Raw genomic sequence first — 27801 nt, 5'->3', positions numbered from 1 at the left:
GTGTTAATAACTATTTTTTTTATTTATTTCATTATCATAATAAATATTATTGGGTACTTCATTACTTTATGTGTCATATGCTTGGGTCTCAGGGTCATCCCATGGGTGTACAGTGCAAATTGTGTGTTTTCTTGGGGACTCCGTCCTGCATCCAAATCCTTCTCTTGACATGTTCAACACCTCCACATGAATGAGCTATCACATTGGCAGCTACAACACATCGACTTACCTGTGCACCTGCCATCCAGTGTTCCAACCACTCTAGCTGACTATGTTGACCATGTTTAGGACAGTATAGGTGTGGGAATTCGGCTGACATTGTATGGGTTTTGTTTTGGAATGTTGGGCACTGTGGGACACTTCACAACAGCATACATATCATTCCTATCCTGCTAAACTGACCAGTGGCAATAATTGATGAGTTTGAGTCCCGCTGTCTCACACCAATGTGCTCTACTGGTAATCACAGCTGATGATATTGAATGATTACTGTTTCACACCCATTCTTGCAGTGTGTAGTGGGTGTAGCATACATGTGTTCAACATGTATCACATATTCAGTGAATTGCTTGTAGGGGATGAGGATAATATTGACGTACAACATGTAGGTACCATGTACATAGATATGTGCCCACATATTCATGCACTCTTGTATTGACACTCTGTGACTTGAGACATGTTACACACATTACAAACACTAGGCATGGTAGAATTGTCACAACAGACATAAACATGCTGGTTGTGTATGTGGTATTTATTTACAAGTGTAACAGTGCAAAGAATATACAATGTCCAGATCTGTGACCCCATTCATGGAATCCATCCAGTTGGTCCAAATTTGAGGGACATGTCATGGGACATGTTTGGGTAAAGTGTCTTTCCGCGCAGGAGAACATAAATTGCCAAATGGAAAGTTAGGGACAATAGCAGTCCATAGCAGAAAGGTCAACAGCGTGTTGTGAAGATGATCTCTTCCACATCTTCATCCTCCGATGTGTGTGGTGCCTCCTCTACCCTTGATGGTGGTAGTGGGGAGATAGAGGGGGCTACACAGACCTCAGTGGTTGCAGATGTGGACTCCCAATTCCTGGCAGCTGCCATCTGTGGCACTACATATGGCATTACTGCAGCAAGGTGGAGCTGCAACATCCCTGTGGTAACCAGCCAAGTCTGCCCTGAGGGAGACAATTTCCCAGTGCATGGAGTCCTTATTGTCCTCAGGCACACTGCTGCCAGTGTGGCAGGACAATTGTTGTGGGCTCTCCCTCATAGCCAAAGCTATGTCCCTCAGACACTCCCACACTCCACGCATTGGAGAGTGTGTGCGTCGGTTGGCTGCATTCTGTTCTGTTGCCGTGGTCATGCACGTCCGCATCCCCTCAAGGCTGGCTCCCATCGCACCTCCTGGGCCAGCTCACGCTGGACTCCTACCACTGTCCTCTCAAAGCTGGTGCCTGGGTCCTCGGAGTCCTCTGCTGTGTCGGTGCTGGTAAGTTGTACTATTGGGGTGCTAAGTGGGGCCTGTGGAATGTCTGCTACTTCAATATTCCTCCTTGCGACTGGAGGTGGTGTCTGCAAGTATACAAGGACTTCTTGGAGGGTCTCTTGGCTGATAGTTGCCACTGGTCATCCAGAACATCAGGGTACTACAGGACAGCCAATTCCGCAGGAAAGCCATCACCCTCTGCAATGAGATGGTGTAAAATCAGTCTATCTGTGTTGTGGCAGTTGCACATCATGTCACTGACTTGATATTTGATGGTCATTGTCATAATAGCCCCATGTTGATGTAAATGTGGTGCAGCACAGTGCTGTGCAAAAATAATCAGTGCCGCACTGCATTACTTTGGTGACACAAGGATGCACCATATGTAAGTGAATACGGGCCACCCCTTTGTTGTCCCCCATGCTGGTGCAAGATTCAGCTGCCAGCGTCATCACAGGCATCCTTGCACCATCATGCAAGGATGTCTGTGTTGAGGGGTGCAACTGTTTATGTGCGTGAAGGTGTCCCTTCCTGCTCATTAACAATCATCAATAGCACTTTGGCACTTCTGTGTAAGCTGTACAATGCAGCATTCTTGGAAGAGCCAAATCGTCATTTACATATGATTGTTTATGTGCATGAAGGAACACCTTCACGCTCATAAACAATAATTTCTAGCATTTTGCACTTCCTATGCATGCTGCAGGATGCAGCACACATTGGAAAAGCAGAAACGTAGGAGGTATTAATGTATTCCTCCTCGTTGCACCCTACTAATGCCACCCCTGGAGTAATTGGTTTGGCCCTACCTCAAGTTTACAATATTCCCTTTATCTGAGGCAGCATCTAAATTTGATGTGTTTTGCTGTGGCACGCCCACAGCAACACCCATTGCACCAACATCCACGCACAGTCATGATCAGGAGGCTACGTATTTACAAGGTGACATAATGCCACAAAAAGTGGCTTAATGCTACCTTGTCAATACAGTGCAGTGCTTAGCGCCACAGAAGCATCACTGAAAGTGATGCTCCAGTGGTACTAGGGGACTATGATGTGCCCATTAGTTCCAAAGAAATGTTCCAGTACATCATAGCTGCAGTCTGCAGCCCTATGCCCCACCTGCATGTCACATTAATGGCAGCCCAGTTGCCACTATTGGCTGCGTCATATCTTTTAAGTGTGTTGTCTATCGGTTTTGTGTCTTGTTGCCCTCTTATCTTGTTCTACCCTCCCTGTGCATTAATTTGTATGGTGAGGCCTTTCAATGTATGTTGCTGTGCTCATGCCACAGCACCACACATGGCAATGTTCACCTGTCCCAGTCTTACATGTTTCACATAAACCCATGCTGTGCTGAGACCTTGCACCACCCCAGGGATGGCATAGTCAGGACAATGTGCTCTTGTTTGCTTTAATTTCTCCTCATCTTGTCATTTGTGCTTGTGTGCTACTTTCCATAGTACTCATGGACCTGGCAGAGTACTATTTCAACATCTGTCTGTGTAGGTTTTTTACCTTACTAAACACCTATGTCCTCCCCCTCAATGCAGCTCTCCTTGCACTATGATACATGAGTACAGCATGGTGAAAGTACAGCTCATGTGACAAAAGCACAGGGTTGAACCCAGGGATGGGCAATATGTGTATTCTTTCTTCTGTGTACATCATTCTATATTTGTGACAGGTGACAGTGCCTGATGGTAAATGTGTCTATGGAAATTGCCAATTCACAGGAGTTATACTTAGGTCAGGGCCTGAGGCAAGTTCATATTTCATGTGCATCCGTCCAAGGAGCACCTGACTGCCACTGTGCAATTGTTCCCCCCTACAGCACAGGTGGTAGTGACAACTGTTGTCAATGTGTAATGCCCCATGGGCAAATGGCCTGGACATGGCAGGTTACCAGCAGCTTACAGACTGGCTCTGGCATCTGTCCTGTGACACCAGACCAGTGATACATTCAACCACAACCCTCCAGGTATGTTTCCACATTTCCTCCAGCCTTTACATGGCGGTGTAACCTCCATGAAATGGTTGCCAGTGTGGTGTGGTGTGCCCCTGGGGGTCTCTGTACAGCCCATGCACTTCGCCTGGGCAGTGGAGGGTGTCCCATATTTCGGCCCTTTGTCCTTTCCACTGCCTGATTTGCAGGGCTGAGTGCAGCGTGTCCTGTTACACCCAATGCAGGCCAAAACTGGCACTGACTATTTGATCCATCTATAATGTCTAGTAAGTGCTCCACAGAGCTACCAGGTGCAGCCATATTACCAGCCTCCATCCCATTGTGTGACTCATACTGCCAAGTACAATGGGTACACTGCACTGGCAGTCTTACCAACACCAGGCTTGCCCATGCATCATCTCCCGCCAGTTAATGTGGAATTAACCACCATTATGTGACAGTCATACCCCATGTGTTCTATGTGTGTGTTTATTTCCCCATTCCCATGTGCCTGACATGGTTGTGTCCAAATAGTTGTTGGCTCAGCCTGTGACTGTTGTGGCCTACTGTTTGCTATCTGTGTTACATATTTTCTGTAGTGGCACATTTCAGTTCAGCATCAATATGTGTGGTTGAACACAACTTCAGTTTAGTTGGTCTGGGTAGTGGCATGTTACCAATGATACCAGTCCAGCCTGCTATTCCCCAGCACCTGTTGAGTAAAGTGTTCCTTTTATCCAGGGGACACCCTCACTGCGTGATGTAGGGATGGCTGATTTATGTGCATGTGTTGTCTAAGTGTGGTGTGGTGGTGCTACCGGCACATGCCTGGGTACTGTTGGGACAGTTGCAATGACTAGTGTGCTGTGAGATGCAGCACAGAAGTGTTTGGGCAATGAGGCAAGGCTGTTGCAAAATATTACAGCAAGGGACACCAATACGTAGTAACCCCAGGAATTGTGTTGACTGACTACCTGGTCTCTGAGGTTTTGGTCATGTTAGTGGTGTTGATGTGATGAAAAGCAAGGGATATTGTGATGTCACAAGCAATGGCACAGTGATTATACATGCCATCCATCCCATGTGCTGCATTTGTACATGTAGGTATTGAGGCCTGGTGTTCTTAATATGTCCAGATGTGTATGTGTCAATGGTACATGGGACTCCCAAGGCGTAGGTACATGGTTAAGTTTAAACTGGCATGGTGCAACTTGCTTAATGTGCATTGTATCCCTCTGCGCTCCATTGACATACATTGTGTGAGTCCTATGTGCCTCCCCCTTCTTACACTTTACATTTAAGCATATATTTTCCCCATGCAACTTACCCTTAATTTGTGGTGTTTCCTGGTATTCTGCTCTGTCCTGTCTTTGTATCCCTGTGACGATTTCCTCCGGGATGACTGCTGCAACCATCTCCTCCATTTCATCCATGTCCTCTTGCGGTGCTGGAATCCCACCTCCTGTTTGCAGTGCTGCCTTCCTGTTCCATACCATTTTTTCTGTGGTCCTTCTCTTGCAGTCATGCCATTGTTTCTTGCACTCTGTCACAGTTCTCCTGACCTCTGCCACACTGTTGATCTTATCCACAATCTGCTGCCAGATTGCCTTTCTCCTTTCAATTGGCAATTTAGAGGTGACTTCCTCTTTTTCTTCTCCATTCCCTGGGTCTTGTCTGTGTCCTGCTGGCTGGTTCCTGGTTGAATGGGGTCTCCCTGGGGTATCTTTGGGCTTCTGGGATCCATTCTGGGGCTCCTTTGCACTATTTGCTCCATTAGCATCTGTTTTTGAAGCTATTGAGTGCAAAAATGGTGCATTTTAGTTTTGCGACGTGCTTACCTGTCATAAACCGGATTGGTGTAATTTTTCCCCCGGTAACGTCATTTCGCCTTACGACAAGGCACAATAGTAAACAGGGGAAAAATGACTCTAAACATTTTTTAGCCCCACCCAGTGTCAAAGTATAAATTTGATGCCCGAATGGCGTTAAAAAATGGCACTAGTCAGCGCTAACCTTTTTGACGCAAAACTGTGTTAGCACAGTTTTGCATCAAAAAGTATAAATCAGGGCCTGAATCTCCCTGTGCCTACCAAAAATGAATGTGTCCTTGTGTAAAGTAACTCATGCTCATGTGAAGTGCTCCAATACCTTTGGGTTGGGTTCGTGCAATATAACACAGCAAAAAAAAAAAAGAAAATACTGCAAAACAGGTTCATTTGAGGAGTAATAGATTCTTATTATTAAAGAGCACCCCCAACCATGGTGTTATGTTTTAAATATTGAGTTTGTGCTTCTCCAGACCAAGTACTCTTAAATTATATTGCCTACCAGTATGGATGTTGTGACTCCTACACCTTGTAGTCCTCTGTCTTATGAAACAATTGCTGTGCACTGATTTACATATGATTGATTGTCTGTTTAATGTGTGTGATGTAAAGTGTCCTGACACCCTACATTGGTATGGGTGACGCTATAAAATGAATAAATGAGAGAGGGTGGTTATGGAGCCATGAGGGGCACTGTTAAAGTGTGGCAGTGAGGGAATCCATGGAAGAGGTGGTCATTGGGGGGCACCAACAAATATTGTTGCACTGGGTGCTACCAGCGCTAAAGCTGGCCCTGGGTGGCTGCATGCATGGATGAATGCGTGAGAGTATATCAGCTAATTAATCAATGCAGTCATGGAAGAATGAGTAAGTTGATGAGTGAGTGCTGGGTGTATGGATGAAGTTTACTTGTTAGAAACAGTCACGTGGTCTGGTAAGATGAAGAAGTCTATGCTCCACAACCTGCTATCCACAGCTTTAGTTGAATTCAACTGGCATCACATGCAAATTGAAGGACACAATGTGCCAAGAATTTCCACAATGATAGCAGGGACAGTATTGTGTTATAGATTGTTGCCATTGTGCCTGTATTATGTCAAGAACTGCCACTGTAACTCTAAATCCATCACTAGATATGAATGGGTATCATCATGCCATGGATGCCTTCATTATGTACTAAATTAACACCAGTCTGCCAGTGTCATGATAACCTTGGGAACACTCATCATCTAGATACAAAAATTACAGTAAGAATTACAGCCATATTTCCATTCGGACATTTTCTCTGCACTGGGTGCCATCATGCCTTGCGTGTTCATAGTAAATCAGGTATTACCACCATTTATGTCAGGGCCATAGCTCTGTACTTTCAAACCATGGAAGGTCACATAACCGTACTAATGACACTATCAGCCAATAATAATCACCATAATGCTGGAGACAACATTGCACATTACACCAATGGGGTTAATGTAATAATGGTTCACAATCTGTCAAAATGACAATCGTTGTGCCAGGACCAGCAGTATGTGATGATGTAGTCAAGCACTCTATGTGTATATTCTCTACTCACTCACCCCAAATAAATCACAATACTTCTGTCGATCTGCGACAAATCCCTCATCCGAACAGCAATATTGCTGCAGTTTGAATCACTGTTGAGGAAATGAGGCTGTTTATTCTGTCTTATACTGTGTGCTGTTTTATATTAATTTTATTTGTTAATGTGCACAAAACCTCATATGCTTTAAATAAAGGCAGGTTCTGAGTGTCATTCAGTGAAAGAAGGAAATGAAGCTACGTATTCAAATATAAAAGGCTGGGAGTGATTTATTTATTAACAAAACAGGTGTTCAAGCGTTACCTATAAAGATGTAGAATTAATTCTGCTCATAGAATGTATGGCTAGGTATTCCAGAGTTTAGAGACCATAACTGAGAAGTGCTGGTCATCTATCCTTGCTCCTGCAAACCCGAGAAGAGGTTGCTGTGCTCACGGCTCATATGTGGACAAGAATGACTCTGCCCGCAATTCCTCCTCCTTTCCTTGTTTCTTTCACTCAGCACAAGCAATACAATGCAGACATAAACATACAAACATGAAGTGCCACAACTGGGTTGTATGCAATGTCTTTGTTGCTTGTTCATGGAATCTGGGTAAAGAGAGCTGTTTACTGGACACACAACTTACTTGCAAGCTGAAGTGTCTCAATGAGCATCATCCACTTCTCAAAGGGACAAAGTTTGTATCAGGTAATAAATGCTATCTGTTAGAAATGGGGTCTTTGGTTGGCAGTCAGTTTACCCCTTGTCCAAGCAAGGACCCTCACTCTAGTCAGGGCAAAGGAGAAATACACCTGGTTAATCCCCACCCACCCCTTGGTAGCTTGGCACAAGCCAAGGGAGGCTTGACTCAGAAGCAATGTGTAAAGTATGTGTACCAACACACACCGTAACACAGTGAAAATCCTACAAAATGGACTCCACACCAGTTTAGACTAATAGGTAATATTTATCTAAATCAAAAAAGACCAAAATGACAAAAATCCAATATACACAAGATAAAATATGAATTTTCAAAAGAATGAGAGTCTTACTCTATGGAAAACAATGTAAATTATGATTTTGCACAAAGTACCTGGTTTGCGTCAAAAATAAAGCTGCACAGGCGAGTGTGCATCGGAAAAGTCGGTGATGTTTAGTTTTCCTCCCTCACAAGAGAGCAATGCATTGATTTCCAGATGGGGCAACACGGATCTGCACAGAGTTTGGAGGACTTTGAGGCCCACGGACGATGCGTGAAAAATCCATTTGCATGTTGTTAGAAAATCGCGATGTTTGGGGTTTGCGTCATTATCAGCAGTTGCAAACCGGTGTTGCATGTCATTTCTCCAGCTGCGGTGCGTCGATCTCCCAGCCGCTATGCAGGTGGAGTGTAGATTTCAGCTGCAAAGCCGGCAGCACGTCATTTACCAGTCGTGCTGCAGATGGTGCATCGAACATTTCCCTGCACAGCGTTCTCTGTGTGGATTTTCAGCTCTTGTTCTGCCAAATTTACCTTTCCATGGCCCAGGGACTGGATAGGGCACCACTTGGCAGGGAAGGAGTCTCAGCAGAGAGTCCATCTGCTGGTAGAGGAAGTCTTTGATGGCCCTGTGACTTCAAAACAAGAGGCAAGCTCAGTTCAAGCCCTTGGAGAATCTTAACAAACAAGAATATATCACAAAGTCCAGTCTTTGTCCCCTTTAACAGGCAGAAGCAGCAACTGCAGGATAGCCCAACAAAGCAAAGTCACAGGCAGGGGCAGCACTCCTCCTCAGCTCTCCAGCTCTTTTCCTCTGCAGAGGTTCCTCTTGAATCCAGAAGTGATCTAATTTTCAAGGGTTTTGGGTCCATCACTTATACCCCTTTCTTCCTCTGAAGTAAACATACTTTAAATGAAAGTCTCTGTTGTTCACAAGATCCAGCTTTGCCCAGGCCAGGCCCCAGACACACACCAGGGGGTTGGAGATTGCATTGTGAAAAGGCAGGCACAGCCCATTCAGGTATAAGTGAACACTCGTCCCTCCACTCTAGCACAGATGGCTCATCAGGATAAGCAGGTTACACCCCAGCTCCCTTTGTCTCACTATCTAGAGGGGATTCACAAACAGCCCAGCTGTCAAACTGACCCAGCCAGGAAATCCACAAACAGGCAGAGTCACAGAAAGGTTTAAGCAAGAAAATGCCCACTTTCTAAAAAGGCAATTTTCAAACTAACAATCTAAAAACCAACTTCACTAAAAGATGTATTTTTAAACTATGAGTTCAGAGACACCAAACTCCACATTTCCATCTGCTCTCAAAAGGAATCTGCACTTTAAAGTTATTTAAAGGTAGCCCCCAAGTTAACCTTTGAAAGAAATTGGCCTTGCAAAAGTGAAAACTGAATTTAGCAGCATTTCACTGTTAGGACATGTAAAACATATCAGTACATGCCCCACCTTTAACATACACTGCACCCTGCCCAAATGGGACTACCTAGGACCTACCTAAGGGATGCCTTACATGTATAAAAGGAAAGGTTTGGGCCTGGCAAGTGGGTACACTTGTCAGGTCGAATTGGCAGTGTGAAACTGCACACACTAACACTGCAATGGCAGATCTGAGCCATGTTTATGGAACTACGAATGTGGGTGGCACAACCAGTGCTGCAGGCCCACTAGTAACATTTGGTTTACAGGCCTGGGCACCCCTAGTGCACTTTACCAGGGACTTACTAGTAAATCAAATATGCCAATTCTGGATATACCAATCAACAATACATTTACACATATGCACTTTAGCACTGGTTAGCAGGGGTAAAGTGCCCAGAGCCCCAAAGCCAACAAAAACAGGCCACGAAAAATAGGAGGAAGGAGACAAAAGGATTGGGGGTGTCCCTGCAAAAAGGGCCAGGTCCAACACTATCCATTTGTGTCAACTGATTTTATGCTATTAGACAAAAAGCAGAACTGCCTAAAACACAAGGGACATACACTTGCCTAGGTATTGGATTACATAGGGCAATTTCCTGTGGTCGATGAAATCGATTGTAGCCGTAAGTATTCAGTTAACAAAAGTAGTACTTGACAGTTACGTAGGGCCAGTTAGGCATCTATTGTAATGTCCCACCGGCCAAATAACTAATGCGCTTTCACTAAATGGGATCCGAATTTTAAAATAAGCTTTAGCACGAAGTCCTGGGTCTGGCCAAAAATGGGGCCAGCCTTGCCAAAGTATCCGGAAGGACCATTGTTATTATACATTAATGAAGCAGAAGTGGTGCCATCACCATTTCTGGTTCCTGTTGCCTGAACCCACAACTGTCCCCCACCACATCTTCTGCCTGAGTACTAGCAGAATGCTCAGTATGGCCATGGTCCTGCTATCTGTGCAGCATGAAAAGCAGAGGCACTTGTTTTAAGACACACCTCCCTAAGCATCCATGCTGGTGCTACCAGAAATGAGAACATGTTTGCATTGCCGGAAACATGACTATGTTGGTGAAGGACGTAGCGTTGGTGATTCACTGTGAGGGACATCCATGCTCGCACTAGTACACTACGTGTCATGAGGCACCAGTAGAGTCCATGCAGGGGACGGCCAGATAGACATCCAAGATTCAGAGTGCTGCTGCTGTGACACAGCACATGCAAGAAACTGTGCACTAAAAAGAGTGCAACCCTTCTTACAAGGACACAAAGTGGGAAAACTCCAAATGCCATTACTGACAGGTTACAAAATCCAGTGGTAGCAATGCAGGTTTATCCAAAATGAGAATAAGACTTTCATCAACCAATGTCTAAAGAAGGTGGATCAGTTGCCCCTCCATCGTTGCCTTGTGACTTGCTGGTATAAGTTCAGACAAGAAGTGCAAGGTGTCGCAGTAGACCTAAAAACAAGGCTGAGGAAAATAAAGTGTAATGGCAGTGTTCTATTTCGTGACTCAGGGAGTGTGTACATTCCCTGCACTTCAGCTGTCTGTAGAAATGAACTACTTCTCTCGTTAATGTGAGGACCCAAGCAAAAATGCACAATCTCCTTTTCAGTTTGCTTATTCACTGCAGATTCCGTTTAATATACGTTTAAAACGAATTTTGTTTTAGAAATGGAAGGAATGGAAATGGCAGAGAGGAAAGAGGAGCGAATGTCACAAAATTTTAAGTGAGAAATGGGAAGGAGGTTATGAAAAATAAGTAAGTTGAGAGGAACTCTGACAAAAAGGCATTTGGTAAAGAAGGGCACAGTGATCAAAAACAAAAAATATTTGTTATCAGCATTGGGTGAGCACATCATTAGAACATAATAAAGGCGGTGACAGAGCGTAGAAAGAATTAGCAAATAAAAGACATTTTGAATAGAGGATTAAAAAAAGAATTACAATACCCTAGTTTCATTTAAAGTATATTTCAAGTGACTGATTCCAGTGTATTATAAAGTAACTTGGCCTACAGCCTTGTACCTCTGCAAAGTCATATAACCCCTGCACGTTTTACAACATCCTTATGTACACCTAGGTTAGTTAATCCCAAAACCTGCTAGGTCACCTTGGTCTTTCATTAGAAAGTATACAAGAAACTGAATGCGTATGAGTGGCCTCTAGTACCTACGAACAGGCACAAAATCAAGCATCAAAACAAGTCAATGGTGAGATTACGTGCATGACACGACGTGCAAGTGTCCGTTTTTTGCCCCGCCAGAGTTCCTCAGGCCTTGGCTGAATGGACAGATCACAGACTACGAGAGCGTAGCTCCCTTCCAGAGCCAACAACAGAGAGAATGCCAACCGTGACGTCACTTGTAATTGTGTTTGTGGTGACGCAGGCACCTGCCAACCGAGAAGTGTACTGAGGCCCATTCTTCCTTCTTCATAGCCCTCAGAACCTCGGCGGTAATGAGCTGGAGTCTTTATTGACCTTGCCGTGCGTTAACCAGTGACCTAGATGAGAAGAGACTAGTTCACAAACCCTTAGCCAAATGTTTGCGCAGTACGGGCTGCTAATTACTCTGAAAGCGTGGAATGATTTTGTTACAACATTGCAATGCTGTTTGTTAAAAAATATGTAATTTTGTTAAATGGCAGTTAATTGCAGAGACAATACACAGAGCAATGAAAAACAGCACAATAAAAAGCATGTTAAATTCTGGGAAATACAGACAGTCGATTGCCCAAAACAGAGGTTGCCCCGACAAGCTTGGCAGCCTAACAAAAATGATTTCATGCTCCGTGGGTATGAAAATCAAAATTAACAAGAGTGTTATTCTTTTGCAGAGGCCAAATAGAATTCCCAGTAATCATCTTTTGTAATAAGAGGAGACGTCATCATTTTGGGCTCCAGCAGATGATGAACAGTACAGTTAGAAATTAGCAGGGGTGTGTGTGTGTTTGTGTGTGGGTGTGCGCGCATGCGTGACAAAAGAAAGAGGGAACACCCTCGATTTTAATGGTTGACAGGCCCCACTGTCAAATTATCCAACGTTAGACCCTTTAATTTCGCAAGAGTCAAGTAAACTTTCTTGCTTGATTAATTAAAATAATTACAGGACACACATCTAGCGGCGGCTCCTCCGCCAGCCCCCCTCTCCTCCTGTCACCCACCCCCAGCAGCAGCAGCTGCAAACCTTTTACAATAAGGCCATAACAAACTGTGTTTATTATCGTTTTAATGTAAAAGGGACTGGACCATGGGGTGTGACAGGAAAAGAAGGGGAGTGCACAGCACTCCTCTCACTGCACATGTATGTTTAACTGGCTGTCTCTGGCCGGCCAAACACACATGCACACGGGGCTCTCACCAACCCGGCACTGTGTTGCTGAGTTGGAGACAGCAGGCAGACGCTCCCACTCTGCCCCGGAGCTCCAAGCCAGGGCACTTCGGCCAATCCTAATGCTGCTTTCGTGCTGCCAGCAACATGAAAGCAGTGTTAGGATTGGCCGCAGGGCAAGCTGGGAGCCTGTGCCTGCTGTGAAGACCAAGGAGCGGTGTGGCGGAGGTGGTGAAGAAGGTCTGCTTTTTTTAATTAATATTTTTTTGTTTGTCCTTTTCCTCCACCACACGCCGTGCCACCCAGCCACTTTTCCCTCCGCAAGCTGTGACTGTATATATCCAAAAATATAATTTTAAAAGCAAAACAACAAAAAATAAAATAGACTTCGACTAGCAAAAACAAACAAACACCCTCTTTTGTCATGGTTCCAACTAATGATCCTAAAGACAAAGTGGAAGGAACTAAGCAGTCCAGTCCTAATGGTAATAAAATAAACAGCCTCGAGGATCGTGTGTCCCTCTTTTGAGAGTTGTCAATGACAACGGTACAGAGAAGCAGGACGTGTTGTCTGGGAAGATTACTTTTAAATGGGGCACATTATGAGAGGGCTCCGGATTGGGTTACTACATAATACGTTATGAAAACAGCTGTGAAAGGTACGATAAATTCATTGTGGCTCAATAAAGTGCTGGTGCATACAAGTAAGTGGCACAACCAGTCCTCTCCTGGGCCAGTGAACGGTCTTGAGGCACTTTAAGGTCAAAGGAGTTTCTTAATGTGCCAGCTATTTAAATACGCATACCTAGCTGCCTTTCAATATTGTTCAATTGTGGGCCATTTAAAACAGCTACGAGCAGTAGTGTAATTTTATTGTGGCTCAATAAAGTGCTGGCACATTGATGGAAATGCTGGTGTCTGAGAGGTTATGGCTATTCCTGCTGCTTGGATGCATAAGATAGGACCTACTTGCCTTACATTACAAATGGATTGACTGCCATTTAAAGGTGCGATAACTGCGAGATGACAGGACTCTTAAATCTTGTTGAAGCAATTTTCACCTAAGAGATAAGAGACCTGGGCAAACGCAGATTAGGAGGAGCATCCTCTCTTGGATATATCCACATCCAGTGGTTGTTGTACCAGGACTGCTTCCAAGTAGGGACCAAGGGCTATATGTACAAACACTTTTTCCCATAGACACAGAATAAGAGGAAAAAACTTTGCTACATCTGGCCCCAAGTCCTTTGATAGCAATATGCTGAGGTGAATGAGCAACAGAGCATGTTTCACGGCTGGGGAAAAAGGAGTGACCAAATATGGCAGTGGGTCCCATACAGTATATGATGGCAGAACTGCCCACGGTTGCCGTTTGTGAGTGAACTCTGTCTTGTCTAGGATTTGTGATTGGAGCTTACCGGCTTTGTTGGTAACTCATTTGAAGGCAGCATATTCCATCATTGTATTCCAGGCTTCCTCTAATTTGAAGCTTGAATGGCTTGTTGTAAAGCAGTGGGCGATGAGGATTTACAATTAGGCTGCTTCTACATTTCCAGCCAACACAGGGACACCACTGAAACTGAGGGGGCTGAACTAAGCTTCCAGCACAATTTGGCAAGAGCCCCAGTCCTCACTGGTCCCTGGTGGAAGAGGCCAAACACTAGTTTGACTTGGGATTACAAGCTGTGTTGTGGTAAAGCAAATAGCTTTTTGAAAAGGGGTGACAGGAGTGAATTTAAGGTGGTTGCATCTCTCCCCTTCAGCAGTTCAGAACTGTAAGTGATGGATTGCAAGAACTTTGCACTGATGAACTGAAACAAATAATGGTACTTGGTGCTGCGTAGATTTGTATTTAACAATTTGAATGCAAAGAAGAAATTGTTTACTGTTGCTCTTCCAGATGAAAGGTGCTCTCTGAATGATAGGTGAGAGTCCAAGCATGCACCTAGATACTTCTAGTGGTTGGCTGTTTGCCTGCCAGGTGTTCACAATCTTTGTCTTGGAGGAGGAATTTAAGAAGCATACCACTTTGGTTTTGTTTTGGTTTAATTCCAGCCGCAGGTTTTGAGTGCATCCCATCAATTGATCAATGAAGCGCTGCAAACTAAGTGGTGTTTGGCTAAGCAAAACTATGTCAGCCGCATGTTGGAGGCATCATAGTTGTTCCTGAGGAGTTTGGTGGGATCGCTCACCATTTGGGCTAGCTGACTACCAAGGTTGGTCATGTAAATGTTAAATAGGCATGGTGCCAGGATGCACCCATGCTTCTGGCCTGTTTGGGTGCCGATCTTACGTGTGGTTCACAAGCCATTGCTCACCTTAGTTTGTACCCAGATGTCAATGTATAAGTTGAAGATTGCACACAGGAGATTGGGTGGCACCCCACACTGAGCCATTATTTTACAAAGGGGCCCCCTTGACATCATATTAAAGGTCGAGTTCAGATCGAGAGAGGAGGCAAAATGTTTGCTATTTTTTGCTTTTGCCTTTTCTGCAAGAATAGTAACTGCCAGAAAATGTGTTGCTGTATTCTTGCCAGCTCTGAAGCCATTCTGGGTTTTTGGAATTATGTTTGCCTTGTTAACCCAACCCTCCAACAATTTTGAGGCATAAAGCTTTTCTTCCATATCAATGATCACAATTAATCTGTAATTTTCAGGGATGGCATGTGCACTTGATTTGTAAATTGGGTGGAGTATGCCACCATGCCAAGATACTGGAATGGTGTTCCTAAGAAAAGCATGATTAAACAAAGGTGATAGGCTAGTGGCCCAAAATAAGGGATCTCTTTTAAATAAAGCACTTACCAGGCCATTAGGTCCAGGCGCCCTTCGGACCTAATCCTTTTCAATGGTTCAACAGGGCATTGAGCTGAAATGGGTACGGACTCCCCTGATGGACAAGCAGGGGGCACGTGGTGGGGTACGTAGACAGCTGATGGCTTTGTAATTAGAGTGAGCCAAGTTGGATTGAGATCGATTGTAATAATTGCTGAAGGCCGGACAGCATAGAGGTGTTGTACTTGGAGGCGTTCAGCCTATGGAGTTCAGCTTGTGTGCTCGATAGCTGGCCAGGATTCTCTGAAGCATAAACTGGGGTTGTGTGAGTGGTCTAGTCAGCCCCTGTGATGCTGGCAGTGTTGTGACCTTGAATTCCATTCCTTAGTTTGTTGATCTTTTCCCAAAATGCTTTGCAATTTTTTTGATTGCTCACATAGAACAGTTTGGTCTAAACCTTTGTAAAGTAGATATTTTGTGCTGTGATATGGCTTTTATGTGGGCTTGCCTCATTGTGATAAGCATAGTTCTGGCTTCATTGTTAGACTATTTTTTCGCCAAGAGCATCCATCTACCTATTAAGTTGCCTTTTCTTTTGCAGCAGTTGTGGAGGGAACCACTCTGCTTCTGTTGGACTGCGTCCTTGCTTTGAAGGGAGTTTGGTTGGAAATGTAGAGATAAGAATGTTAACAAAAGTCTCCCAAACCTGTGTATTTATTTCCCTCATGGGATTAACTTTTTTTTATTTTATTTCCTAGGGTGTTTTATATGCTGATGAAATTAAGACTAGCAGATTGTTTGTAGCTTCCTGTCAGATGCAAGCAAACTTTGGTAATGGGATTCCTAGAACTATCAGAACAGCATATCAATTTAAGGGGTAACTTGCATAGGTCAATCAGAATTTGTTCAAAACAAGGAGTAGTAGTTACCTTCATTAATACACCAATGTTGGAAAAGGAGTAAAACATGTTAGTGGATAAAACAGATCCTGGTGGATGGCCAGCCAGCCTTTCAGGTCAATAGAGGCCCTCGTAGCACCCCCCAGGAGAAGGACTATCCATTGTGTCTCAAGAGTCCCACCTGACTGGTAGAGACCTCTAAGCCATCAGTAAATTTGCTGGGATGGCAAATGCACTTTAGGCACTCATGTATGCTGAGCAGGTACCTTGCTTTTTAGCCACTCAATAGTTTTTTATTTTTTTTATTTTACACAAGCACTCAAAATTTGTTCATGAAAAACAGACAATCATTGGCCCTGACAAACAAGGACTTTTCTCCTGTTGCAAGGGGGGGGGGGCAGCACCCATATAAAGAGGAAAAGGCCTCTCAGGATTGTTTTGGTGTCACTTCCTGCACAATAACAATCCTGCATGCAACACAGGCACCCCTGTACCATGGTGCAAGGGTGCCTGCGTTGGAGCTAGGTATCTCATTATGTGCCAGCACAGTGGAAAGGACAGGTATGCATAGTATTGCCTTAAATATGGTGCATTCCTGCCCTTTCCCTGTGACGCAGCACAGCAAGTTCACAAATCTGTAATCGAACTCTTGACTTGAGCGAATTAAGGTTCCTCCAGACACATTACTTGCAGTGCAAGTGAAATGTCAGCCAGCGCTGGAGAGAGGAGAGGCTCTTGGCTTGGATGCTGTGCAAAGTCTTGCTTCCATTAGTGTTCGGGGAGACAGTGAATATCACCTTACTCGCTGACATTTTCTGGAAGCAGAACTGTTTTAAAGGGAAATCTGAAATTGATATTGTTAATAAAACAGAACGAACAGTTTGAAATCTGGAACATTTGAAAGTGTTATTTTAGTATCTTAAGCCTGCAAGGTTGTTTGAGCTTAAAAAGATCAACGACTACAAGCAGTTTCAAGAAAGGACTGTATATCTGGTTTCTGGAATGAAAGAATTAGGTCTAAAATGTGTGGGCTGGTCTTCTTTCAGCCTCAGACCTCCGGTGCTGCTCACGTTGATGTCTGTATTTTAACTTTGCAGGTTATGCTGTCCGAGCTGGCACCTGTGCACACCTCTGTTCTGACCGTGTCTGCCACAGACGAGGACTCGAGGGAGAACGGGATGATTTCCTACCGAATACTTGCACCTCTCCACGACTTCTCAATTAATCCCATTAACGGTGAGTTACTGTAGTTCGAGAGTTTTTGTCACCACCTCACACAGTGTTACTGCACAGTGTCCAAATTGTTGAGGTTTGCGCAACCTGCGCCACAACATCTGATTGATAAAGGTGCTTCTTGACAAAATCGGAGTTAGATTCACAAAAAGTCACGTGTAAATTATGCATGAATCTAAAAAAAAGGAGCTACGCAGTTATTTGTGTACGTATGGTGTAAGAGTGAACAATCGCCAATAGATATGTAGACTTTGCGTGCACTTAAGTTATGGGTGATATTAAAATATATTGGTAAAGCCAACAGGATTGGCATTCTTGTGCTAATGCATGGAAAGGCATAGACACACAGGCATATGAAAATGCTGTTTTCATGTGTTAGCGTATTAATGCTACAACTATTGGCGGAGGGGAGCGAGCCAGGGAAAGGAGAGATAGAAAGAATGGACAGGAGTCTCAGAGTGAGAGAGAATGGAGGAGGGAGGAAGAATGCAGAGCAGGGAGAATAAAGGTGAGAGAGAATGGAGGCGAGAGAAACAAAGGAGAGATTAGAAAGTGAGACAAAGTGAAGGAGAAGAACAATAAAGAGAGAAAGTGGAGAGAAAAAGCAAGGCAGAGTGCAGGACAGAGAAAGAGAGAATAGAAGGAGAAGATGAGTGAGATTAGAAGGAGAGAGAGAGAATGTTAATTCCTGCCAGTTAGTAGAAGACTTCCTGTGTACTGAAGCCCATTGCTTTGATTTGATATATTTAGTAGGCCCCAAAGTACTCTCCTCTGCTGGTTTATGTAGTGTCTTGCATGATTTAGAGTGAAACCTTTCTGGCTCCCATACCAGTGTGAGGTAATTGCTAGAATAGAATGTAATGAAGGCTTGGTTTAGAATGCTGGAGTTCACAGGTACATGGAGGGGAATAAAGACATGTGATATACAACTCCATGTGTGGCCTAGTCATTCAGGGGGTACCAGGCTTGGGAGGATGCAACAACTGGCACATATAGGGCATAAATAACCTGAAGAAGAAAGTGCTGTCCTGGAGGGTTTGCTGTGGTCCAAGCTAACTGCTTGCGCAGGCCACCTGTGCCTTTGACAAAGTGTAGAGTCAACAGATGGCGTATGTGGAGTCAAAGCACAACTCCAGTCCACGCATGGTTGGTCAAGAAAGTACGACCAAGATTCTACAAAAAGGTACTGTGTCACTACGCAAAATAAAGGTATACAGTATACAGCGTGTAAACACTAAAGATGGATTCAACCACAATTATACAGCACAGTTAAAGACAATTATCAATTACCAAATAATGCTGCAAAGCAGAGATGAACCAAGTGTAAGAAAACACAAACTGAAGTGTAAAAGGAATAAAATAGATACGTTACTGAGTCCGATAAGCAGTCATCACACCCCAGTTGAAGGTGGCCCTAAGAATAGTGCCGGGGTTGTGCTAGCGGAGAGGTCCATATCTACGGTAGCCAGGAACTTATCAAAAGTTCATTCAGCTGATGGAGTCTATCAAGGATGACCCGGAGGCATGCCCAATTGCAAGTCAGGGGCACAAATGGAACTGATCCTGGTTTACAGTCAGAGAGGCCAGGAAGAGCTTCAATCCAGACATCAGTAAATTCCACACTAGTCTAAAAATCTGCTGCCTTCCTGAAATCACCAACACCTTTCAATACCACCAAGAAGCTAAATATTAGTGATAGGTGGACTGACTGGAACAGGTTTTTTGAGGATTTCATTGATGCACTTGAAGAGACTGATACAAGGAAGATTATTAAATATCTTTAAAATCTTGCTAGTGATAGTGTAAAAGAAGTCATAAAAAAAATGCCAAAAACTGACAAAGAAGTCATATACTGTCAGATTAAGAATATGTTTAATCTCAAGGTCAATCCATTACTAACTGTTGTTTTCAGTCAAGAACATCAAAGAGTTGGTGAAACAATTGATGAATTTGTGGAATGACTCAGCACACTCAAACATGCAGAGTGATCAGTGGATGCTTGTCTGAATCATTCAGATGACGAATGCTGAGAGTACCTCTCAGACCCAGATTTAAGAGGGTCTAGTGCCATACCAACGCCACATTAGCATCACTTTTTATGCTAATGTGGTGTTTGAAGGCCAAATACGCTGCACCACATTTACAGAGTGGCGCAATGCCTGCATTGTGCCACTTTGTAACTCTTTGCACCCCGTTATGCCAGCACCAGGCATAATCTATGCAAGGTGAGCATTCCAGTGCTATGGGGCCCGAAAAAATGGCTCATTGAAATCTAAGAGATTTAATTACATCATTTTTATCTGCATTTTTAATGCCTGCTAAGAGCAGGTGGTAAAGGGAGGCTCCCATTGTTTTCAGTAGGCCTGTATGTGCTTCGGAGGATTAGCGTCAACATTTCTGATGCTAATACTGCAAAGCGCTGGACTAGCATAGAAAATGATGATGACAGTACCCTTGACTGCCACCATGGTGCACCGTATTTTAAATTCAGCGTGCTCAAGGTGGCGTTAAGGGTAGTGATAAGGGGTGCAAGAAAAGTGGCGCTGCATTAGGTGCAGCACCACTTTTCATAAATCTGCCCCTTAGTCTAGAGCAAGTGTTGATGGCTGCCAGAGCTAAGGAACACGCTGAAAGACAAACTGCCAACATGGAGGCCGGCGGTACCCAGAGCAAGTCAGTCATGAGTGTGAAAGTAATTCACAACAAAAAAGTTAAGGACACAAAGTGATGTCCACACGTGAAAAGAAGTTGTGTTCCAGATATGGTTATGCGTTTCCACATGAAGGAAATTGCCCTTCCATTGGTCAGATATGCAAAGGCTGTGGTAAGGAGAACCCTTTCGTCACAATGTGAAGAGCGAATGAAAAAGTAAGTGTGTCACAGCACAAAGACAATATGACAGTGAGAACTTTCTAGAAGCAACATTTGATGATCGGCCACAAGGTCAAGTGTCAGTTGAGGCAAATAGATGCTAAACAAAGTCGATCATCAACTAAGTCTTGCACCATGTCAGAAAAGTGTGCCCTTGTCAGACTGGTCGCCTGTGAGGAGAAAAGTCAGTCAAAGAAATGTTGATGCAAGGCAAGGAAATCATATAAAGACTGCACTAAGATTACATTGAAAATAAACGGATGTTCAGTACCTTTCATTATCAATAGTGGTGCATCAATAAATATAATGCAGAAGGAAAAGTGCAATGAACTGTATTTGTTACTGTTGCTGACGCGGTCAAAGACCAAAGTGTACACTTGGACTGCATAGACACCCCTAAGGAGTTGAGGATCGCTTATAGCGACAGTGCAACATAAGAAAACAAAAGTACAAGCACAGATCCATGTGCGTCAAGGTACAGCGGCAATTACCTTCTTGCTTAGCTTCAATACGGCTGCTGACATGGGACTAATTTAGGTGAATCACAACATGATTGCTCTTCAAAAATTAGTAAGTCAATTCCCTTCATTGTTTAGGAAAGTTAAAGACTATGGTGGTCATTACAACCCTGGCGGTCGGTGTTAGAGCAGGCCGGCGATAAAAATTTAGCAATTACGACCGTGGCGGAAACTGCCAACAAAGACAGCCACTTTAACACTCCGACCGCTACGGCGGTACAGACAAACAGCGCAGCGGTCTCCGCCAACAGACAGGCGGAGGACAAAGTACTGCCCACAGTATCACAACCTACCAATCAGCCACCTTTTCCGGGGCGGATCCACCGTGGATAAAACCACGGCGGAAACAGGATTCCGAAGGGAAAACGCACACCTCTACACACCTCACGAGGAACTAGGACACCATAGAGCCGGAACTCCAAATTCTCCCTGCGATAGTCTTCCTGCTCCTCTACCAGGAGCACGAACGCCGGCGGCGAAGACCACGGTGAGTACTGCACCTACGACACAGGGGAGAGGGGAGGGAAAAAACAGACACACACACATGCAACACGCAACACTCCCACCCCCACGCTCACCCACTACAACACACACACTAATACATATTAATATATGATAGTCACACACCCCGTCCCCCCAGAAGAATGCAAAGACAAAAGGAAATGAGTGTAACCATTGTAATATATTAAAAGCAAGTATGCAAAAATATATATGTACACCATTAACAAAATATACACCAAGCATAGTAGTGCAGGTAGTGCTCCAGTTAAGTCAGTGGAACACTGGGCCCACATGGTGTGGGCGAGGCCCACACAAGATCTCCGACCATGACGGAGAGAACACTGCAGGGGCATCAGAGAGCAAGAAAACAGGCACCTCAGGGGGAGGGAAAGGGGGGGCACCTCAGCCTGTTGAGTGCACAGAGCCAAATCCACGAGATAGCCACATGCCCACTATTCAATCCTGGGGAGTGCAAAGACACAGTCTTTCAAGTCTATACAGTGGGTGGTTGCCCACTGTTCAATCCTGGGGAGTGCAAAGCCACAGTCTCTCAAGTCTCTACAGTGGGTGGGTTGCCCACTGTTCAATCCTGGGGAGTGTAAAGCCACAGTCTCTCAAGTGGATAACAGTCTCCACTGGTTCTGGAGGGGGCATTGTGCCCAGAGTGCTTCATCCTGCCAAGGACTGAGGTAGTGGATGGATCTCTCCACTGGTTCTGGAGAGGGCCTTGTGCCCAGAGTGCTTTATCCTGCTAAGGACAGAGGTAGTGGATGGATCTCTCCACTGGTTCTGGAGGGGGCATTGTATCCAGAGCGCTTCATCCTGCCAAGGACTGAGGTAGTGGATGGATCTCTCCACTGGTTCTGGAGGGGGGCTTGTGCCCAGAGTGCTTCATCCTGCCAAGGAGAGAGGTAGTGGATGGATCTCTCCACTGGTTCTGGAGGGGGCATTGTGCCCAAAGTGCTTCATCCTGCTAAGGCCAGAGGTAGTGGATGGATCTCTCCACTGGTTCTGGAGGGGGCATTGTGCCCAGAGTGCTTCATCCTGCTAAGGACAGAGGTAGTGGATGGAATGGCGGGCTCCTTTGCAGTGACTCAGCTGCTGGTGGTCCTTCATGGCCCAGCGGGGCTTGTGCTGGTGGTCCTTCATGGCCCAGCGGGGCTTGTGCTGGCGGTCGTCCATGGCCCAGCGTGGCTTGTACTGGCGGTCCTCTATGTCCCAGCGGGGCTTGTGCTGGCGGTCCTCTCTGTCCCAGCGGGGCTGGTGCTGGCAGTCCTCTCTGTCCCAGCGGGGCTTGTGCTGGCGGCCTCTCTAACCCAGCGGGGCTTGTGCTGGCGGTCCTCTCTGTCCCAGCGGGGCTTGTGCTGGTGGTCCTCTCTAGCCCAGCGGGGCTTGTGCTGGCATTCCTCTCTAGCCCAGCGGGGCTTGTGCTGGCGGTCCTCTCTAGCCCAGCGGGGCTTGTGCAGGCGGTCCTCTCTGTCCCAGCGGGGATGATGGCTGTGGCCTCCTGGTCAGCGGGGATGATGGCTGTGGCCTCCTGGTCAGCGGGGATGATGGCTGTGGTCTCCTGGGCAGCGAGGATGATGGCGGTGTCCTCCGCCGCGCTGCTCTTCCCAGACTTTCCTGGTTTCTTGTGGCCCTTCCCCACCTTGGAAGGTGTCGCAGCTGACTCCACACTCCCACTGGGACCCCTGGGAGTGGCTTTTGTGGCTGGAGTCTTCCCCCTCTCCCGCCGGGCACTGGCCAACTTCTGATGCTTCACAGGTGGGGGACTGTCTGTGCTGTGGCTCCGTGCCACACTGGCTGCCCTGGTGGCTGGTGCACTCTAGATTCCGGTGACTACAGGCACCACTGGTCCCAGAGATGTTGTGGCTGAGGTGCTAGTTCGGGACCTAGGAGACGGAAGGGGTGCGGGAGGAGTGGGAAAGAGGTCAAGGTTGGAAAGGAAAAGTTTTTGGGAGACACTGGGACGGGTAGCTGGAGGGGGTTTGGGAGTGGAGCAAGAAGTTGTGGTTGTAGGAGGCGTTCGTTTGCTGACTTTGGGTGAAGGTGCATGCGCTGGAGGCTGTCGTGAGGTGGATGGCTGTTGGGTGGGTGTGTGCCTGCGTTTGTGTATCTTGGGAGGGGGCATCACAGACACACTGGGAGAGGACACAGGGGACGTGTGAATGGTAGTGGGGTGGTGACTGCACGTGAGTGGGGTGTGGTGGTGGGTGTGCTGGTGATGGCAGTAGTGGCTGTAGAGGTAGTGCATGCAGGTGTGAGTGTAGACAAGACTGGAAGGGAGGAGGGAGACGAGGAGGAGGGGGGGACACAGTGGAGGCAGTGGAAGTTGGTGTGTCTGCATGTGTCTGATGCTTGCGTGAGTGCATGTGGGATGTGTGGTGCTTATGTTTGCCTGAGCTTCCCTTGTGTGTTGACGTGTGTGCATGCTGGTCTAGAGGTGTGCTTGGGATAGGCTGGGGTACAGGGGATTGGGTCGGGGTGGAGGAAGTTGGAGGGGGGAGGCTAGACACAGGGTTAATGGCTGCCATCAGTGCAGAGGCCAGAGTCTGAAAAGCTCGCGGAAGGGCTGCCTGACCAGAATGAATGCCCTCCAGGAATGCATTGGTTTGTTGTCACTGCCTTTCTACACCCTGGTTGGCATTCAAAATGGTAGACTGACCAACAGTGAGGACCTGAGGAGGTCATTGGCCTCCTCACTGAGGGCAGCAGGGGTGACTGGGGCAGCGGCTGAGGTGCCTGGGGCGAAGGTGATGCCCACCCTCCTGGGTGAGCGGGCACGGGCAAACACTCAGGGGCTGCTGGGAGGGCGGTTCTGGAAGGGGGGTGGCGGCTGTACCTGTAGATGGGGGGGCCACAGATGTTGCCGCCACCACAAGGGAGCTCCCATCAGAGGACGAGTCTGTGTCGCTGGTCTCAGCTCCTGTCCCCGTCGTGGAGCTCCCCTCGCCCTCCATCCCACTGGGGAAGTCCGAGTCCGTAGTGTGGCCCTCCATGGACATGTGGGATGCAGCCCCCTCGTGCTCCGGTGCCACTGCTCCTCCGCCTGATGATGCTAATGCACACAAGAACAGGGAGCCCACAAAAAGGGGAAAGACGACAGAAGAAAGACATGTTGAGTGCATGCATTACCGCTACCGTTGGCGGACACAACAGACACACAAGCCCCCTGCACTACGCCGCGCTCTTGGCCTCCACTGTTCAATTCCTGGGAAATGGCCCACTAGGCTAAGGACGACATCTGCACACATGGATGACACAGGGGCATGACTAGGTGTACTTGGCACTCTACAGAGGTGCGGTGGGGTGCCACATGCCCTGCCTTAAGGAGGGACCTTGCCTACAGAACTCGCCCTGGCCTAGGGAAACCCACAGCCCACCTCCCCCACCCAGACCCCTGCACTGTGCGCAAAATCAGCAGGATGAGAGTGTACTCACCCCCTTGTGGCTGCTGTGATGCCCTCAAGCGCCCATCCAACTCCGGGTACGCCACCGCCAGTATCCTGATCATCAGGGGGGTCATGGTGCGACGGGCACCCCTCCACGTTGGGAGGCCATCCCCAGCTGAGCCTCCGCCGTCTTCTTGCTCCAGCAGCGAATGTCCTCCCATCTTTTATGGCAGTGGGTGCTCCGTCTGTGGTAGACCCCCAGGGGGGAAGAGAAACTTATTACCAACTGCACCGTCACAGTCATTGGCCCCCATCACTACCCTTGGCATGTGGCACATGCACTCACCGTTGTTTCATGCACGCCGCACTCTCCCCCCTTCCTTCCTACATCCACCCCTCTCCACACAGGCATAGCCCATTCAGCATGCTCCCAGTGTACTTACCTGTTTGTCTAGAGGACCCTAGAGTAGTGTGTACTGGGGGAGGACCCCATCCACGAGTTTCTCCAACTCCTCTGATGTGAAGGCAGGGGCCCTTTCCCGAGACACTCGAGCCATTCTCTCTTCCAGACCGAGGTCACAGCAGCACTTGCACTGTAGGTCCTCTCCTGTCGAAGATCAGGTATCTAGTGATTGCACAGAAAGAAAATGGCAGTCACGTCCGCAGCGGTGCTTACCGTCACTGCCGGCGTACATCGTCATTGGCTCCTGGGACCCTTAGGGTCCGATGTTAACCAATGCAGCATTGCACCGCCTTCTTCGACCGGCTACCGTGACAGTATACAACGCCAGCGGAGTTACCTCACATCCCATTGTCCCACTTTAGAGGTCAGGCAGCTGCCATTTCAGGGGCCCACATGGCTTCATTTTTAACTGCGTCACACATACCTAGGCCTAGCCTCAACACACACACAGGCCTCTTTTTGGATTATGATTCGTGTTCTGTGTAAGTTGTGGGTACGTACCTCTGAGTTGTTTAAATCTGTGCTCGCTGTTGTCCTTCATAGGCACCGTCCGCTGGGACATGTGAGGAGATGGCGGCATCCTCCGGTGTACCGACCGTTGGTGGACCTGTCGACAACGGAGGAAAGACATGTGATAATCACATACAGGCTTGACCGTGCCACAATCCAGGACCTGTGTACCCAGTAGGAGCCCGACCTGATGTCAGCTATCCGCCATCCCACAGGAATCCCCCCTCAAGTGCAGGTGCTGTCAGTGCTCCATTCCCTTGCAAGTGGGTCATTTCAAACAACAGTGGCCATAGCATCAGGGATGCCCCAGCCTATGTTTTCCAACGTGTTGTCCAGAGTGTTGTCTGCCCTGCTGAAACACATGCGGAGCTACATCGTTTTCCCTCAGGTGGAGGATTTGCCTACAGGAAAGGTGATTTCTATGCCCTGGGACATATCCCCAACATCATAGGTGCCATAGATGGGACACATGTGGCTTTGGTCCCCCCCCCACAGGAGTGAACAGGTGTACAGAAACCGGAAGAGTTATCATTCGATGAATGTACAGATGGTATGTTTGGCCGACCAGTACATCTCCCATGTGAGTGCCAAGTTCTCTGGCTCAGTGCATGACGCCTACATCCTGCGGAATAGCAGCATCCCTTATGTGATGGGTCAACTCCAGAGGCACCGTGTGTGGCTATTAGGTGAGCACCTGGAAGCAAGACAGTGGGAATGGTTGTCTGGGTCTGGGGATATCCCTACAGGTTAGTATGTGTCTAACAGTTGTCCCTCGCCATTTGCAGGTGACTCTGGTTACCCCAACCTCTCATGGGTACTGACCCTAGTGAGGAATTCCAGGGCAGAGGAACGCTACAATGAGGCCCATGGGCGAACTAGGAGGGTGATCGAGCGGACCTTCGGCCTCCTGAAGGCCAGGTTCAGGTGCCTCCATATGACAGGTGGATCCCTATTCTACTCACCAAAGAAGGTGTGCCAGATCATCTTGGCCTGCTGTATGCTTCACAACTTGGCCTTGCGACGACAGGTGCCTTTTCTGCAGGAGGATGGTCCAGATGGCGGTGTTGTTGCAGCTGTGGAGCCTGTGGACAGTGAAGACGAGGAAGCAGAAGAAGAAGACATGGACAACAGGGACTCAGTGATCCAGCAATATCTCCAGTGAAACACAGGTAAGAATACAAACCTGCCTACTACATGTACTTAAACACTACTACCTCTCTACTGTCTGTTGTTTTCACCCAGTGTATGGTCACTGAGTTGTCACTCTGCCTTACGATTTCACAGATGTGGGTCCCAATGTGTAACATCTGCTTTGATTCCTCATGGACTATAGCTGTGTGACATAGGGTATGTTGACATTACAAATGAAAGAGCTTTTTGCCGCAGTAATTGCTAATACACTATTCCGAAATCACAGACTGACTCCAGATTGTTTTGTGCTTTAAGGGTGTTTATTTAAATGCTCAATATTGGAGGGGGTAGCAAAATGGTGAGGGGTGATGGTAGAGGAATCTCCATGGCAGAGTCCAGTCTATTAGTCTCACAGGTGCATTGCCCTAATTGGCATAGGAAGTGGAGCTGGGGCAGTTAAAGTATGGACAGGGTGACAAAGTGGGACAGTAGGATGACATTCAGGGTGGTCTCATTTCTTGGCGGGGGTCTTGGCATCGTTCTCTGTCTTTGTCCTGGATCTCAGGGACCGTTTGCGAGGTGGTTCTCTCTCTGCAGGGGGTGGGGTGCTGGTGTGGTGGTCCTGTGCTGGTGCCTCCAGTCCACTAGCGCCGGCGGAGGTGGTGGGCAGTTCATCGTCCATGCTAGTGTCAGGGGCCCCTTGTAGTGCAACAGTGTCCCTCCTGGTGTTGAGTACTTCCTTCAGCACCCCTACAATGGTGCCCAGGGTGGAATTGATGTCTCTGAGTTCCTCCCTGAAGCCAGAATACTGTTCTTCCTGCAGCCGCTGGGTCTCCTGAAACTTGGCCAGTACCATTGCCATCGTCTCCTGGGAGTGGTGGTAGGCTCCAATGATGTCGGAGAGGGCCTTGTGGAGAGTGGGTTCCCTGGGCCTGTCCGCCCCCTGTCGCACAGCAGCCCTCC

At 46.9% G+C, this 27801-nt stretch overlaps 1 protein-coding gene across 1 annotated transcript in view; it reads left to right on the top strand.

Annotated features, from left to right (window-relative positions):
* The window catches only part of LOC138255249 (protocadherin-23-like), a 486186-nt gene that overhangs the window by 372000 nt on the left and 86385 nt on the right, over nt 1-27801 (top strand). Inside the window, exon 15 of the mRNA XM_069205831.1 lies at nt 17317-17455. Coding sequence (XP_069061932.1) covers nt 17317-17455 — 139 coding nt within the window. The remainder of the gene's footprint in view (nt 1-17316; nt 17456-27801) is intronic.

This window comes from Pleurodeles waltl, chromosome 1_2 (assembly GCF_031143425.1).
Source record: "Pleurodeles waltl isolate 20211129_DDA chromosome 1_2, aPleWal1.hap1.20221129, whole genome shotgun sequence".
In the NCBI taxonomy this organism is placed as follows: Eukaryota; Metazoa; Chordata; class Amphibia; order Caudata; family Salamandridae; genus Pleurodeles; species Pleurodeles waltl.
The sequence above is the reverse complement of the archived record's forward strand: the minus strand, read 5'-3'. Positions and strand labels throughout refer to the sequence as shown.